This window comes from Vitis vinifera, chromosome 2 (assembly GCF_030704535.1).
Source record: "Vitis vinifera cultivar Pinot Noir 40024 chromosome 2, ASM3070453v1".
Taxonomy (NCBI): Eukaryota; Viridiplantae; Streptophyta; class Magnoliopsida; order Vitales; family Vitaceae; genus Vitis; species Vitis vinifera.
This window is the reverse complement of record NC_081806.1, coordinates 2,403,702-2,419,033: the sequence shown is the minus strand read 5'-3', so window position 1 is coordinate 2,419,033 and position 15,332 is coordinate 2,403,702. Positions and strand designations below refer to the sequence as shown.

Here is a 15,332-nt window from a genome sequence, read left to right as displayed (position 1 = left end):
TTTTTTAGCTATGTGAGAATTTTTTTCATATTTAATGAAATGTTTATAACTTCAAAATTGCCTTTTTGAGATTATGAATTAACTTTTGGCTAGAAGTACAAGCAATAAGCTACTGTATCTCTGTGAGTTGCTTTTGTGGGCAAGAAGAGGAGGGTGGCGTGGCAAATGGGACCGTTATGCTTGTTTTGGGTTATTTGGAAGGATAGGAATTCTATTGCTTTTGAGGACGGTGTGCTGTCCATTCAAAAGCTGAAAATTTCTTTTGTGTATTTACTTTGGTCGGAGACCAAATTGTGGATAAAAGACGGTCTTTCGACCTTAATAGATTTTATAGAATGGGTGTGTATGCGTTAAGGGAGAGGGTTTTTTGTGCTTTCCTAGTGTTTTGGGTCCTTTTGTAAGGGGGTGAGTTGATCTATACTGTATCTCTGTGAGTCGCTTCTTTTGCGCCTCTTTGCTATACATATATTGCTTATTGATAAAAAAAAAAACAAGCAATAAGCTACAGAAACAAGGCTGAAAAGTAGGGGGAAGTCGGTTTCTTGTATATTATCATCCTAAATGGAGATTCAAGCTTTATATTGGGTGTTGTTCAGGCTTTAGACCAAGTTCTCTTGATATACCTTGTTGGCCTATTTCCTAATAGGTTAAAGGTCAACTTGGTAACTTAACCTGGTATTAATGCTCATTTGTTTATAAGAGGACATGACTTTGAATTTATTTCCCCCATTTGAACCTAAAGACGGCTTACTGTGAGGTGTGGGGGTGTTAGGGCTTTAGCCCAAGTTGATTGGATATACATTGTTAACCCTTTAACTAACAGTTTAATCTTTTAGTCAAATTGATAGTTTAGCAGTTGTGGTTAATGCTTGGCATGTCTTATCAGAGAGCACATGGTCATGGTATTATGTGCTTTTTCCAAACAGAGAGGACTTGAGATGTTTGTTGAAGTCAAATTCTTAGCAGCTTTGGAGAGGTTCACTCTAGCATTTGATTTGGACATCTACAACCTTCTGGTTGAAGAGTATTTTTTGATGGATGTTTCTTGGGTTTTGTAGGAAGAGGGATGTCATTGGAGATTCTCATTGGTTGGGGAGGATACAGTCCTTATGAGGGAGTTAGGCTCGTCGTTTTCTTGGAGACCTAGATTATCGAATTAGATGACTGATGGCTTGGCTAAGATGGAGCTATATCACTTGAGATGTTTATAGAGGACTTAACTCCTTAGATGTGTCACACATTCTTTTCTTTCTATCTTTCTTTTTATTTTATTTTATTTTATTTTATTTTTTATTTTTTATTTATTTTTTACATGCATTCTATTTTTCTTGTCTTTTTGAGTATCATGTGGGTGTTGTTTGTGAATTGTGTTTTTTCCTTTGAAGGATTTCTGTTTAGGAATAACTTCTTTGTTTTTTGGAAATTTCATTAGTTTTTTTATATATCTATAAATTAATATGACTTTGAAGCTTATGCGAATACTGTTTCCAGGTTTTGCTGGGGCTCAGGGGAAGCCAAGTGTTCTTTTTACCATATTTCAATATGCTGAAAAATTAACATGCCCAACAATCAGTTTTGAGGCTCTCCAGGTAATATCATGACAGAGCTAGAAATCTTTGATAGGTGTAGATTTCATTTTGAAGAATTATGATAATAATTGATGTGTGTGGATTTGATTTCAAAAAATTATGATTGAAAGTGAAGCTAGTGGTGTATACATGGTCTTTCTTTCTTTCTCTCGGGTTTTTTTTTTCCCTCTCTTTTCCCTGATGTATAAGAAGCATAGAATATAAATTAAATAACATCAAAGGGATGCACTGAATACATCTGCTGTAAGCTGTAATTTCTTTTAATCACTTAAAAGTTTTCCCTGATGCTGAATAAATGCGATAAGGCTTATTTGTTCTGGTTATTTATGCTCCTTTTTCGAGATGCCATTTTTTTCTTTACCTTTGGGATGAATTCCAAGTGAGGCAATTTCAAATGGCCTTTTGTGAGCTTATTATTTATCTTTAAACTTTATTTATTTGCTTTATTTTTAATTTTTGCTTGAATTTCTTTACTTTTCTTTTGATAAAACCATGATTGTTTTTAAAGCTGTCTTCATGTTTCTCTCTTTTGGTTATTATTAATTTTTTTGATCAGAAACAAAGATTGTATATCGATAAATAGATCAAGGGGATGATGAGAGATCTTCCCCACAAAATACAAGATCTGATCAAAATATGACTCAAAACTCCTCCACTATAACACCTATACAAAAATTAATCCAATTATGACTATAATTCTCTTGCTGCTTGTATTTATATTTCTTTATGTTTTTTCTTTCTTTTAAATCCAGCTTTTCTCAAACCTTTTGCTTGTTTCTTCTCTCTGCGTATGTCTGCATGTGTTGTGTTGAATAAACTAAACTTGTTTGTAGCTTTTCCTTCTTTTCTTTGAATTTTTAATTGATGAATCTTCAAGTGGCATTTCAAGCTTTAGCATTGATCTTTGTGATTCTTCCTTTTATTGTTTCCATCAATGCAAACACAATTACCTAATTTAAGATGATAAGAAATTCCATTTGATCTTCCATTTGCCTCTTTTGCTTTTTATTTTTTATTTTTGAAACTATTTTCATTTGTATACCTTTTTTTTTTTTTTTTTTTAAATTTTCCTTTACTTTCTTGGATGAAGTTCTTAAGATGCAAACCCTTTTTTGAAGTTGTCTTTCATTTCTTTTGCTTCTTGTACTCAGCTTTCTAACTCCTTGTTTATTTATCCTTTTTTTTTTTTAAAAAAAAAAAATCTAGTTTTTCTTTGTATTTTCTGTTCAAAACTTACAATTTAGTATCCACTTTTAAGTTTTTTTGCGGAATACCAGGCTGATTCAAGGAAGTGTGAAATGGCCCCTGAATTTGGATTCAAAGCTAGGCCTTTTAATGGTGGTGAATCACTATCATGATCTGAGAACAACTTAGCAATGGAACGTAGGATCCCATTTGGAATTTTGTTTTCACCATCCATCTCTATTTTCTCAGGAGAAACCAACTGCATAGTGAATCTATTCTTAATGCTTTGGTGATGTATCATTTTATATGTTGTTTTTGTGCTTTCTGCAATTCAATTTTGTGTATTAAACCTGTTGCTTTTCATTGTTATTTGAAAATATAGGCCCTTAGAGCTGTGTCGCACAACTACCCAAACATAATGGTGGCATGCTGGGAACAAGTTTCTACTATTGTTTATGGATTTCTGAGAGCTACTCCTGAAGTTCCTGCAAGGCAGTGGAAGGGACACTCTGGAAATACTGTTGGGTCAATTGGGGAGAAAACCCTTACAGCTGCTATCAAGGCAAGAGATCCTAATGCCTTCTTCAGTCTCTTGATTTTTTTGTTTTATTTTGTTTTTCTTTTTCCTTTTATTTGGAGTGTGATCTCTTTGTTCTGAATAGATAGTTAGAATTTGATTGAAGTGTGTCTTATGGTTGATTGGGTGCTATTATTTCTCTTAGTATCTACTGGTGTGCCCATAGTCAGTTTCAGTTTGTTAAATTTATGCAGTTCTTATGATGTGAACTTTCTTCAGAGTTCATACAAAAGAGATCCTAATGCCCTCCAACTAAGTAACACCTCTATAACTGTCTCTGGGAACACCCATTGAACTCCAAAAATGGCAAGGGTAATCTCCCAAATAGTTTTAACCACTGAACTATGAAGAAAAAAGATATGGAATTTCATTCCGGTGTGCATATTTTGGACGGCTTGGAAGGAAAGGAATAGGTTAGCTTTCAGGGGAGGGTCTTTAGATATTCAGAAATTCAAAAATTCTTTTGTATGTAACTTGTGGAGTTGGGCTAGGGTGTACAATGGTGAGGAAACCTACTCTCTTTTAGGTTTTTTGGAGTGGCTTGTGACCACTTGAGGGTGGGTGGGGTTTTTTTTCCCCTCTTTTTTTGTTTTTTCTAGCCTTGTGTAGGGCTGTTCAGTATACCCCCTGTATACGTGTGGCTTTTTAGCCTTTTCTAATATATTTGGTTGTTTATCTATCAAAAAAAAAAAAAACTTTCTTCAGAGTTCATAGCATTAAGGATCCAGATATACACATATGCTTATGGGGGAAATCATGGTGGATCAATATTTTTTTTGATCAATAAGTATATAATTGTATTGCAAAGAGGCGCTAAAATAGCGACCCATAGAATTACAGTATAAGGGAACTTACCCCCTTACAAAAGGGCCCATACAACAAGGAAAAAACAAAAAATCTTCTCCCTTAACGCATAGGCTGATCCTTTCATATTTCAAGTTTACAGTTAACTCTGTTTTTCATCATAACCTAGTATCTTCTGGATGAGTGCTAGCAGTAAATGGCTGTACTGCCTTTTGAGCTTATTTTGCTTCATCATCTTAGCTACACCATTTTTTTCCTCTTTCATCTTTTAATCCTTTTGCACTTGCTATTTCTATTTGTTTAATTGATGTCTCCTTGTGCAAAAGTTTAATGCCTCATACGTGAGAGCTTGTTTTTTATTTATGTTTCCTACCTCTTGACATCTCTGCCTCTTCTCTTTCTATTTTCATATTATTGTTTTTCTTTACCTGTCATTGTTAATGCCTTTAATTGATAGTGTTTCACATTTTCAAAATCTTTGGAGAGATAAAAACTCCTCAAAAACACTTACTCCTTCAATGGTTTCTACTGCTTGTAATATATAATTGTTTCTTTTGTTTACGGGCACTTATGCTTGCAAGAAATGTTCCAACAAATTTTGGGGGGATGCTATCATTACAGCAACCTGATTAATAAATCTCATGCCTTATAAACCCCCATTGAAACCTTGAAAAATTATTTTTCCTCTATACAATGCTTGGGGTCTCTCTCTCCAAAAGTTTTTTGGTTGCATTGCTTTTGTTCATATTCCAAGTAAAGACAAATCTAAATTTGATCCTAGAGCTGCTAAATGTATCTTCTTAGGCTACTCTCCTACTCAAAAGGGTTATAAATGCTACCATCCTCCTTGAAAGAAATTTGTTACAATGGATGTTAGTTTCTTTGAGGACCAACCTTATTGTTAGTAGACTAATCTTCTTTGTTTTTTTTTTGGATAAAAAATTGTTGGTGTAAGAGGCCCAAAAAGAAGTGAAGAAATGAACTACATCCCATACTATCTTTGACGTCCTCCATTTGTCCTCAAAGATCTTATCATTCCTCTCTCGCCATAGAATCCAAATCAAAGTGAGATAAGCAATATTCTAAAGGGTCTTGCTTCTAGTGGAATTCCCAAAACCCATATAAGATAGTCATCATGTCATAATAACTCCTAGGCTGAACCCACACCATCTTTTCTAGTATGAATAACCTATGCCACAACCCCAAAGTGAACGGAAAATGTAGAAATAGATGGTCACTTGTCTCTTTACTCCCCCCTACATAGTATGCACCAGTTTGAACTAAGGGCTTTAAAAGATCTTCTCGCTTGAAGCATGTCATTGATATTTACCTTATTGTGTGCCACTAACGAAGTGAAACCCTTGACCTTAGTTGAGACTTTTGATTTCCATATAAATTTGGTTGGATGGAAAGGAACTGAATTCGATCTTTTGGACAAAGTGAGGAAAAAAGATTTTACTGAGAATAAACCTAAAGAGGACAGTGTCTATGCTCGTGCATCTGGGACAGATGTGGACAAGTGTACATGGGCAAGAGAGGTCATTGTTCTTTCAAGATCCTTAATCTCCAAATCAGTTGATTGTGATGAAAAATTAGATTCCAAGAAAAAGAGAAGACAATGCCATAGATAGCTAAAATGGAGAAGTTTCTAACTATGACAACTTTATAAAATCTTGAAAATTGAGAACACAACGGTTGATCCCCCTACCTCAAGTCTTCCCAAAAAATTAAATTAGTAGACTAATCTTTAGTGGAAGAAATTGGAAGTGGAAGATCAGTTTCAAGACTGGTCCACACCTTTGCCCATGTCTACTTGGGTGGGCGAGAGAAATGGAAATAAGGTTTAGAGCTACGAAATCAAGGGGAGTCTAAGCATTTAGAGTTGCTTGTTTACTTAAGAAGACTATGGGAAACTAGGTTGAAACGAGGTCAAAATCTTCTTAATCACATATAGTGACCCTTAGAAGAAGGTACGTCTCCTAATCCTCCTAATTCTGCCATTTTAAATCCTCCTGATGTCGTCTAAGTGTTTGATAGTGAAATAAAAAATGTGTTAGGAATTGTATCAAACATCTTTTGTCGAATTTCTAGTCAAAATCTTCTCAATCAAATATAGTCATTTCTAGAAGAAGGTACGTCTCCTAATCCTCCTAATTCTACAATTTTAGTTCCTCCTGATATTGTCCAAGTGTTTGATAGTGATATGGACATTCCTATAGTCATAAAAAAATGTGTTAGGAATTTGTATCAAACATCTTTTGTCGAATTTCATATCCTATCATTGGATGAACAACAACTATAACTCCTTTACTACAAACTTGAATTCAGGTTCAGTTCAAAAAAATGTGCAAGAAGCATTTGTTTACCCTAAGTAGAAGAAGGCAATAGATAAGAAATGAAAGCCCTATATAAGAATGATACGTGGGATATAATTAATCTACCTAAAGGAAAGTGTCCAGTTAGATCTGAGTGGGTGTTTATCATCATGTACAAAGTTGATGGCTTTATAGAAATATATAAAGCAAGATTGGTTGCCAAGGGGTACACTTAGACCAACAGGATCAACTACAAAGAAAATTGTTTAGTTCAGGTTGTGTCTAACCATGCTAGTTATTTTCTTTTCAGTACCTCCTAGAACATTGATTTTGATTGATTAATTACATGCACACTAATGTTGCCTTTATATTATTTCATGATGTCTGCATTTTCTATTTGTATTCACTGTTACAGTTCTGTGGCTTCTGCCTGGGTTCCTCAATTAGATTGAAAATTTTGGTGTGGGTGAATGCCTTCTCTCAGCATCCGTGGTGAAAGAAATTTACACATTGAATATTGTTGGCATCTGATTGTTTTCTTTTTCTTCAAGGAATTGATCTTATGAATGACATTTTGTGCTTTTGGAACATATTCCCAATTTGTTGACCAAACGATTAATTTTTGTCAGCATGTGATTCTATCCAAATTTTTACTGATAATTTATTATTCAGGTTTTGGATGAATGTCTTCGTGCAATATCTGGATATAAAGGAACTGAGGAAATTTTAGATGATAGACTACTGGACACTCCATTTACTTCTGATTGCATGAGGCAAAAGAAAATTTCATCAGCTCCATCATATGTACTAGAGAACACAAAGGAAACTACAGGCGATGAACCTAAGGCATGTGAGTCTGGCGGTGAGCAATGGTGCGAAGCAATGGAGAAGCATATTCCTCTGATTCTCTGGCATACTTTCCCCATGGTTGGTTAGATTTTTTTCCTTTAAAGTTGACTTTTGTTAATATAATGGCTTTGAAAGGAATATGTAGAGTTGTTACCTTGCAATTCTTTTGAATATCTGTTGCCATATCTTTACAAGTTTTTATTAAATGGAAATGAAGTTTAATCTAATTAGAGCAAGAGAACGACAGGGAAAAGGAGTTTGCCTCCAAATGGGACTATGAGACAGGGAAGAGGAAATACAAAGAAACCAACATCATTTTACTATAGAAAATGCCAAGGTAAAAACACCCCCTAACTCCTAATCTGTCAAAGCTTCCTTTTTAGCCAAAAATTGCCTTTATTGGAATCTGGAACCACTTAAAAGTAGTATCCGTTACAAATTAGCTTCCAGTATCCCAAGTTGTTAATCAGAGCTCCCTTGGGAATGACTGATTGTGGAGGGATCCCTTTCCACCAATATTTTCATCTCTCTCATGGTAAATTTTTTTCCTTGTGTAGCACTAACTATGTCATACTTAGTTCTCCAATGTGCCCAAGAAGAAACACAATTAACCAAAGCACTCACAAGTAACAACATTACATTCAAACAGCCCAAAGTCTCGTTTTTCTCAAAAAAAAAAATTGCAAGGAAACTGGGTTAGTTGGCTTCAAACTCCCACTTATATTGCCTATGGAAGCCTAAACCACACAATGCCTTTATACAAACATGTTGGCAATTACAACCCACCCACCTAGGTTTATGCTGGCAAATCAGCCATTCCAAATCATCATGATGGCTGTGGCAGTTCTATAACCACAAGATACTTTGACAACTACCTCAATCTCCCTACAACTTGGGCAGGCTTAACCCAACCTGATTTTTTTATGGGTTTGGGTAACTTAATTGTCAATTTAGGTTGGGGTTTGAGCAGAAACAATCAACCAAAATTAAATTTGGGTTGGGCTTAGGCAACCCGAGCCTAGCCCAAACCCGATTATATATTTATATGAAATTTAAATTATATATATGTAAATTTATATTATCTAATAGTATTGTACTAATATCTATTTCATTTATATTACGATATATTTATTGTTTTAAATATTAGGAAATGATATAGAGTTAAGAATTGATGCATCTATAAAGATTTTGGTTATTTTAGCATCATGAATATTTAATATATCTTATTTGGTTTTACTTTCAAATGTACTTATGTGAAAGATTGATTATGAACATTTAAGTTACTTTGAAACATGTATTAAAGAAATCACGCTTTCTTCTGATTATAATGGATTGTCTAAATGATTAGCTATGAATTGAAATTTCATCTTGAAATGTGTGAGAAGTATAACTTTTTATTCTTAATTTGATTATTGATTTGTAAATTGCTAGAAAATATCATTTAATGTTATGTGATGACCTTTTGTTTTATTTTGTTTTTGTTTTTATTTTAGAAAATTTGATCATTTTATTGATTGTAGCTATTGGATTGATTTAAGTGAACGAATGTTATAAATTTACATATTGACGTATTGGTTTACAAAGGTTCTAGAATTCTAGTTAAACTAATGTTACTAATAGTTTTGTTTATTATAGGCTTATTGGTAAAATATTTAGAAAAATGGATGTTAAGCTTATATAATGCTTATTAAACTTACCAATCAACCCATCTCAACACATATTTACTAACCCAATTGTACTCAATTTGAGTCCGAGTTTAGGAAAACAAGCTTGAGTTGGGCATGGGTTGAACTTCAAGTTGGGTTGGTTTCAGCGCATGAATTTCATGTAAGGTTGAGTTCGGTTTAGCTATCAACCCGACCCAATCCACTCAAGTTGCGCCCCTATGTGCAATTGGGTCTTGCTTTGCCTTCATCCATGTTGCACCTATAGCTATACTATGTCTGTACTTTCCTGTCCACTGGACTCAGACCGACCAAGTACTTGGCCTGTATTAATGCTATTATATGTTTGCCCATGCTTGTGGCCCTCACTCCTTTGTCAGTGTCACATATTCCCTCATCCCTTTGGTTTGCATGGTTGGTTGCCCTACCTATGCTAAACCAATCCATGGCACTGTTATTGGTTGCTTGGCCTTTGCTGCCATCAACACTTGCTATGCACAGCTATCACTTTGTTGACCTCCCAGCATCGTTTGAGACACCCATATTTTCATGCCTGTGGTAATGGCCCATGGTCCTTTGGCCTGAGGTTTTTTATAGACATCATTTACAATTATACTTTTAAACCCAATAAGATGAGTCGGTTGCAACCACAAGTGGGGTCAGGAGACTTCTAGGGCTGAACACAAACTTCTTTAGATGAAATACCGACTTCTTTAGATAAAACATGGACTTCTTTAGATTCTTTCACCACTGAATTCCAAAGAGAAGCGAAAAATTTAATTCTACTCCATACCATCTCCCCGTGGTTTTAACTATCTTTGAAACAGTTAATTTGATCCAAATGAACCAATTCAAAGGTTTGCAAACACCAGAATGAATATTTTTCATGGATAGTGAACACTCCTTTACACAGAGCAGGAGTGAACAAGGAATGCAAGAAGAAATGGTCACTAGCTTCTTAATGCTTTTGCATAAGAAACAAAATTCCAGAGATAGCATCTTATAAGGTATTCTAGCTTGAAGAAAGTTTTGTTATTAACTTATTGTGAGGAACCACCCAATCCAAGGTCTTAAACGTTGAAGGAAACCCGGCCTTTTCAAATCATCTTTGCAAGGAGAAACTCTAGGGTGATTCCTCTTTAGTCAAGAACTGAAAATAAGACTTGTAAAACCCTTATTCAGACCTTGAAGCATTCGATGACATGAAAGAGAAGAAGAATTCCCTATAATTGAGGCAATTGTCAAAATGAAAGTTCCAACGAAGAGATATGGATAGGATCACAAGTTCAACAACTTTGAAAGATGAAATAACTGTGGAAATAATTGACATAACACTTCTGAACCCTGCCATAACCCAAGACCAACTCAGATATCTGTTGCCAATGATTTACCTTGTGAGATTTGAAAATGAATCCCGACCTTGAGAAATACCCTTACAAGGCTATTGACTATGGGTCACTCTAGGCTGAATTAGCATTCTTATGATTCTCAAGAAGCACATACTTAATTAGCATTCTGATAATTCTCAAGAAGCGCATACTTAATCTTGATCACATATATTTTTCTGCTTGTCTATTTCTCTCAGACATGTATTGTTATTGTCTGTTCTATTCTGTCTGCATGTAAATCATTTGGGTTTGGATTATTGAATTGGAAATACAAATCCACGTGCCAGAGTGTAACTTCTGGCTAGGTGGAACACACAGTTTGGGGTTTCGTAAGATGAACATGTTTTCATACTACTTATGGTGAATGTACTACCTCAAGTTATATTTGTCTCTATATATTTACAGACATATTTGGATAATTTGTCCAACAAAAGATGGAAGAGTGAGAGGGAGGGGGGAATGCATTGATGAACAGATGTAAAGAGTGTGTTGGGTTGATGGATTTTCTCAATTTGAAGATCTCCTCATGTGGATAATACAAGTTCTAGTTGAGAAAAAGAGGGAGTGATTGCTCATGCTGTTGCCATGGTTAAATGATCCCAACATAAGATGGATAGAGAGCCCATATTGTCCTCTTCAGGATGATGGATCTTTTTGATTTGAGGAGACCGGCGCTAATTGTTTTTTTCTCCTCTCTCTGGCGTGTATATATATATATATATATGCATATAAATTCTTTTTGGAAGCAAATGTGTCCATGAATCAGTTCATCCTATTCTAATTTACAGTTTCTTTTTTCTGGTAGGTGAGGGCTGCTTCAGTGACTTGTTTTGCAGGAATAACTTCCTCTGTTTTCTTCTCTCTTACAAAGGAAAAACAGGACTTTATTCTTTCTTCCTTAGTAAGTTCTGTAGTAATATTTACTTACACATTTGCTTGCCTTTTTTCATATTGGGAAATGGAGCAAAATATCTTTTTAGTTTATGCACTTAAATTTTTTATAGATCAATGCTGCAGTAAATGATGAAGTTCCTTCAGTTAGATCAGCTGGTTGTCGTGCCATTGGTGTCATCACATGCTTTCTGCAAATTTCTCAAAGGTGATTCCTGTTGTTGCTTGATGATATTTTTCTATTCTTATAATATTGATCACTTGACAATGATGTCAGTGAACAGATAACTTACCAGGAACTTAAATTGTATAGTGCAGAGACCCTTCAAAAGTTTATCCATGCTGTTGAGAGTAACACACGTGATCCCTTGGTCTTGGTATTTTCTCATTAATATTTAAAAGTTATTTATTTAGTTTTTGTATCGAAGGCTAGTAAACATTTTTTGTGAATGTTTCCTGCTTCAGGTGCGAATAACAGCCTCTTGGGCTTTGGCAAACATATGTGATTCACTCCGACACTGTATTAGTGATTTTTCCTCTGAAAGGCATTCTGTAGGTATGCTTAATATTTACTATAGTACTTTCGAGCGTCTTGTTTTCAAGTAACATTGCATTCTTTTTTCTAACCTCTTTTTCTTTTTCCTGAAAACTAAAATTCAAACTCTCAATTAGTGGCATTGTTGATTGAGTGTGCTTTGCGTCTAACGAAGGATGGTGACAAGGTAAACATTTATTAACTGTCTCATAATTTCTTTAATCATTTTCCCCATTTTATACTGTCTTTATGGTGTTGATAAGGTAAGGTTTGGTGTGAGTCCCTCTCTCTGTAATTAGTATGAGGTTTAAATCCACTGCTAATGACATAATCCTTTTGACCACTCTTAAAACCATAGAAAAGCTTTATTGAACAGGATAATAGGATTAACACCCAGACCCACATCCCTTGATGGGGTGCATGGATGGTCCTACTTAACTACATTATATTTAGATCCGTGCTAGCACATTTCCAAATAAAACCCTGACAGTTTTATTGGCAGTACTAAGCAGAATAGGGACTAGTGATGGGAGCTAACTGGGGTGGATATGTCTATGCTATTGATGAGAGAACTTCATTTCCCATGCTATCCATATTTGGCTTATCCTGGATTCTTCATATGAGCTTGATTTTGTTTGGTCCAAATCAATTTTAGAGTTTGTTATTATTTAGTGCAATAAATGGAAATGCTATATTGCAGACATGAGGTGCCTTATCTTATATGATTTTCTAATGTTTAGAAGAGATGTTTTAGTGGAAGGTTAGCTTCATGATGTACTTGGTTTGAAATGAATTTCTTGAAATGAGTTTCAGCCAGTAATCTTTGGGACACTGTCGATAATGCAACTTTAGGGAATCCTTTTGAGCACAGGCAAGCAGGCTATAACCTTGATTTAATTTCTACATGGAAACCACCCTAGACATGCAGTAACACTTCTAAGCTGAGGCTTCAAATCCCCTCTCATGAAGTTTGCTACTTGTAATACAGCTGCAGCTTACTCTTCTCTGGAATGCATGTATCATATACTAATACATTTAAAATTTTTTAAGAAAGGTGGAAGTGGTCAACGAAAACATAAAAAAAATAATTTGTATGTTGGTGCACCTCCTTTTAGGTGCTTTTAACATATCTACTCATTATCTTATCAGAAAAACATAAGGAAATATATTTGCTTTGCGATGCTAAGTGGCCATAATCTGAGTACAATTTGAGCAGGTTATTATGTAAGTATTGCCATGTTACTGTAGGTGGCAGATAATTAGTTTGTGCTAGTTCTTTTGGAAAAATAGAAAAATCAGTTTTAATAAATCTTTTTTTTGATAGGTAAATGCACAGAAAATTTTATATATAAAAAGAGAAAAGGGTGCCTAAAGGCCAACCCAAAGCATACAGGGAGTATACAAGAGATGCCTAAAGGTAAGAACAAAAAAGAAGAGGGGATACAAAAAATCTCACCTACCCTCATCTAGAACCCAATCAATAAAAAAATTTGATTAAAGGTAAAAGTCCTTCGTTTATAAACGACTTAGTCCAAGACCAAAAATTACATACAAAAGAGTTTTTCATCATTTGAATTGAAAGCTCCTCATTTTAAAAAACAATCTTGTTTCTTTCCTTTCAAACCGACCAAAAGAGACATAATGGAGCTGCCATCCAAACCTTTCTACACTTCTTGCCCACAAAGGAACCATGCCAACCAAGGAGGATATCTCTATTTGAAAACGGAAGGACCCACATTACACCAAATAGCGCAAATGGTAACTCCCACAAAACCCTAGCCTTGGTATAATGGATTAGAATTGGATTAATAGACTCCTCTTTAGCACAACAAAGGAAACATTTGTTAGCTATGAGCCATACCCTCCTTTTGAGTTGATCCAAAGCTAAAACCTTACCCCAACAAAGCTTCCCAATCAAAAAGCCTACCTTAGTAGGAACACACGGGCTCTAAATTATGCTCTCGGAAACAATATTGCATTTCTAGGTTCAAGAGCACTATAAAGGAACTTAACAGAAAATTTCCCATCCTTAGGTGGTGTTTGTTTTTTTGGCTTTTTGCTGAAAGCAATTTGTTTTTAGAATTTAGGTTGTTTGTTTTTCTACTTTTTCATGACTTATTATAAGCTTTTTACTAAATAGAAAAAGCCAAAATATGTAGCTTTTTCTAAATAGAAAGAATGCATTATTGGTTTTTCTTTATTTTTTAATACTCAATAAAAATAAAATACTATAAAAACAAACAACCTAATATTTAACACTATTAAGCATTAAGGTTCTATTTAGAATTAAGTAAAAAAACGAACACCACCTTAGTCTCTTTCCATAGCACCCTATCCTCCATATCAATAACTAGTCTCTTTCCTTGTATTGTCAAAAGGAACCTCTCCAACACCTCCACCTCCTAATCATTGAAAGGCCTAGAGAACTGAGGATTCCAACCCCCCTCCTCAACCATAGAGTCCTAACACTCCGCTACCCACGCCTCTTTTGAAGCCACTAAGACATACAAAGAGGGGAAAGAATCGCATAGGGCATCATTCTTGCACCATTTGTCCTTCCAAAATTTCACTCTTCTATCATCCCCTCATAGAGAACATAGTTTTGTTAAGGAATAAAGACCCTTCCTTTATGATTTCCTTCCATAACCCCACACCAGACCCCTCCTTCACTTCTTAGGTACACCACCCCCCTTTTTCCTCCCCAAACTTCCTACTAATAACTTTCTTCCAAAGAATCTCTCTTTCTACCGCAAAGCGCCAACTCCATTTACACAATAGGGCCTTATTAAGTGTAGATAGACTTCTAACATTCAAGCCACCTTTCCTTTTATCTTAACAAACAATTACCCACTTTACAAGATGAGGCTTCATCTCCAAAGCTCTCTTGCCCGATTTGCTCTAATCTCAATCTAACCACCCTTGACATACGCATCAAAGACATGAAGTAAATGGGCATGTTAGACAAAGTACTCCAAATGAGAGTGATTCTCTCTCATTTAGAAATATATTGTCTTTTCCACAAACTAGCCTCTTCTGAAACCTCTCCTCCACCCCATCCCAAACCACCACGGATTTGTGCGGTGCTCTTAAGGGGAGCCCCAAGTAAGTGGAAGGAAGCGCCCCCTTGCAACCGAGCTCAAGGGCTAAAATCTCTATATTCTCTACTATCCCCACCAGTAAAATTTCACTCTTATCCAACTTGATTCTCAACATTGAGATGACTTCAAATCATATTAACAACCAACTTTAATAAGCCATCTGCTCCTGGGAAGCCTCACAAAAAACCAGCGTATCATCAACAAACAACAAGTGAGTGATTTGAGTCCCATCTCCACTCCTTTCCCTTATCGTACAACTTGGAGTATAATGGGTGATGCTTTCCTCAGTTAGAGATGTTCTCCTAAGATGGCATAGTTTCTTTTGTTTAGAAGAAGAGGAAGAAAGCTTGGAGAGCAACTCATTTATGCTTACTTTTGTCCATATGAAAAGAGAGAGATGGGAGAACATTTAAAAATACCAAAAAAGTTGATCAATC

At 35.2% G+C, this 15,332-nt stretch overlaps 1 protein-coding gene across 1 annotated transcript in view; it reads left to right on the top strand.

Annotated features, from left to right (window-relative positions):
* Positions 1–15,332, top strand: part of LOC100265120 (uncharacterized) — a 30,070-nt gene that overhangs the window by 8,267 nt on the left and 6,471 nt on the right. The window contains exons 14-21 of the mRNA XM_010662112.3: positions 1,492–1,589; positions 3,157–3,336; positions 7,143–7,397; positions 11,177–11,272; positions 11,376–11,470; positions 11,576–11,639; positions 11,728–11,818; positions 11,935–11,984. Of these exons, the coding sequence (XP_010660414.1) occupies positions 1,492–1,589; positions 3,157–3,336; positions 7,143–7,397; positions 11,177–11,272; positions 11,376–11,470; positions 11,576–11,639; positions 11,728–11,818; positions 11,935–11,984 (929 nt within the window). The remainder of the gene's footprint in view (positions 1–1,491; positions 1,590–3,156; positions 3,337–7,142; positions 7,398–11,176; positions 11,273–11,375; positions 11,471–11,575; positions 11,640–11,727; positions 11,819–11,934; positions 11,985–15,332) is intronic.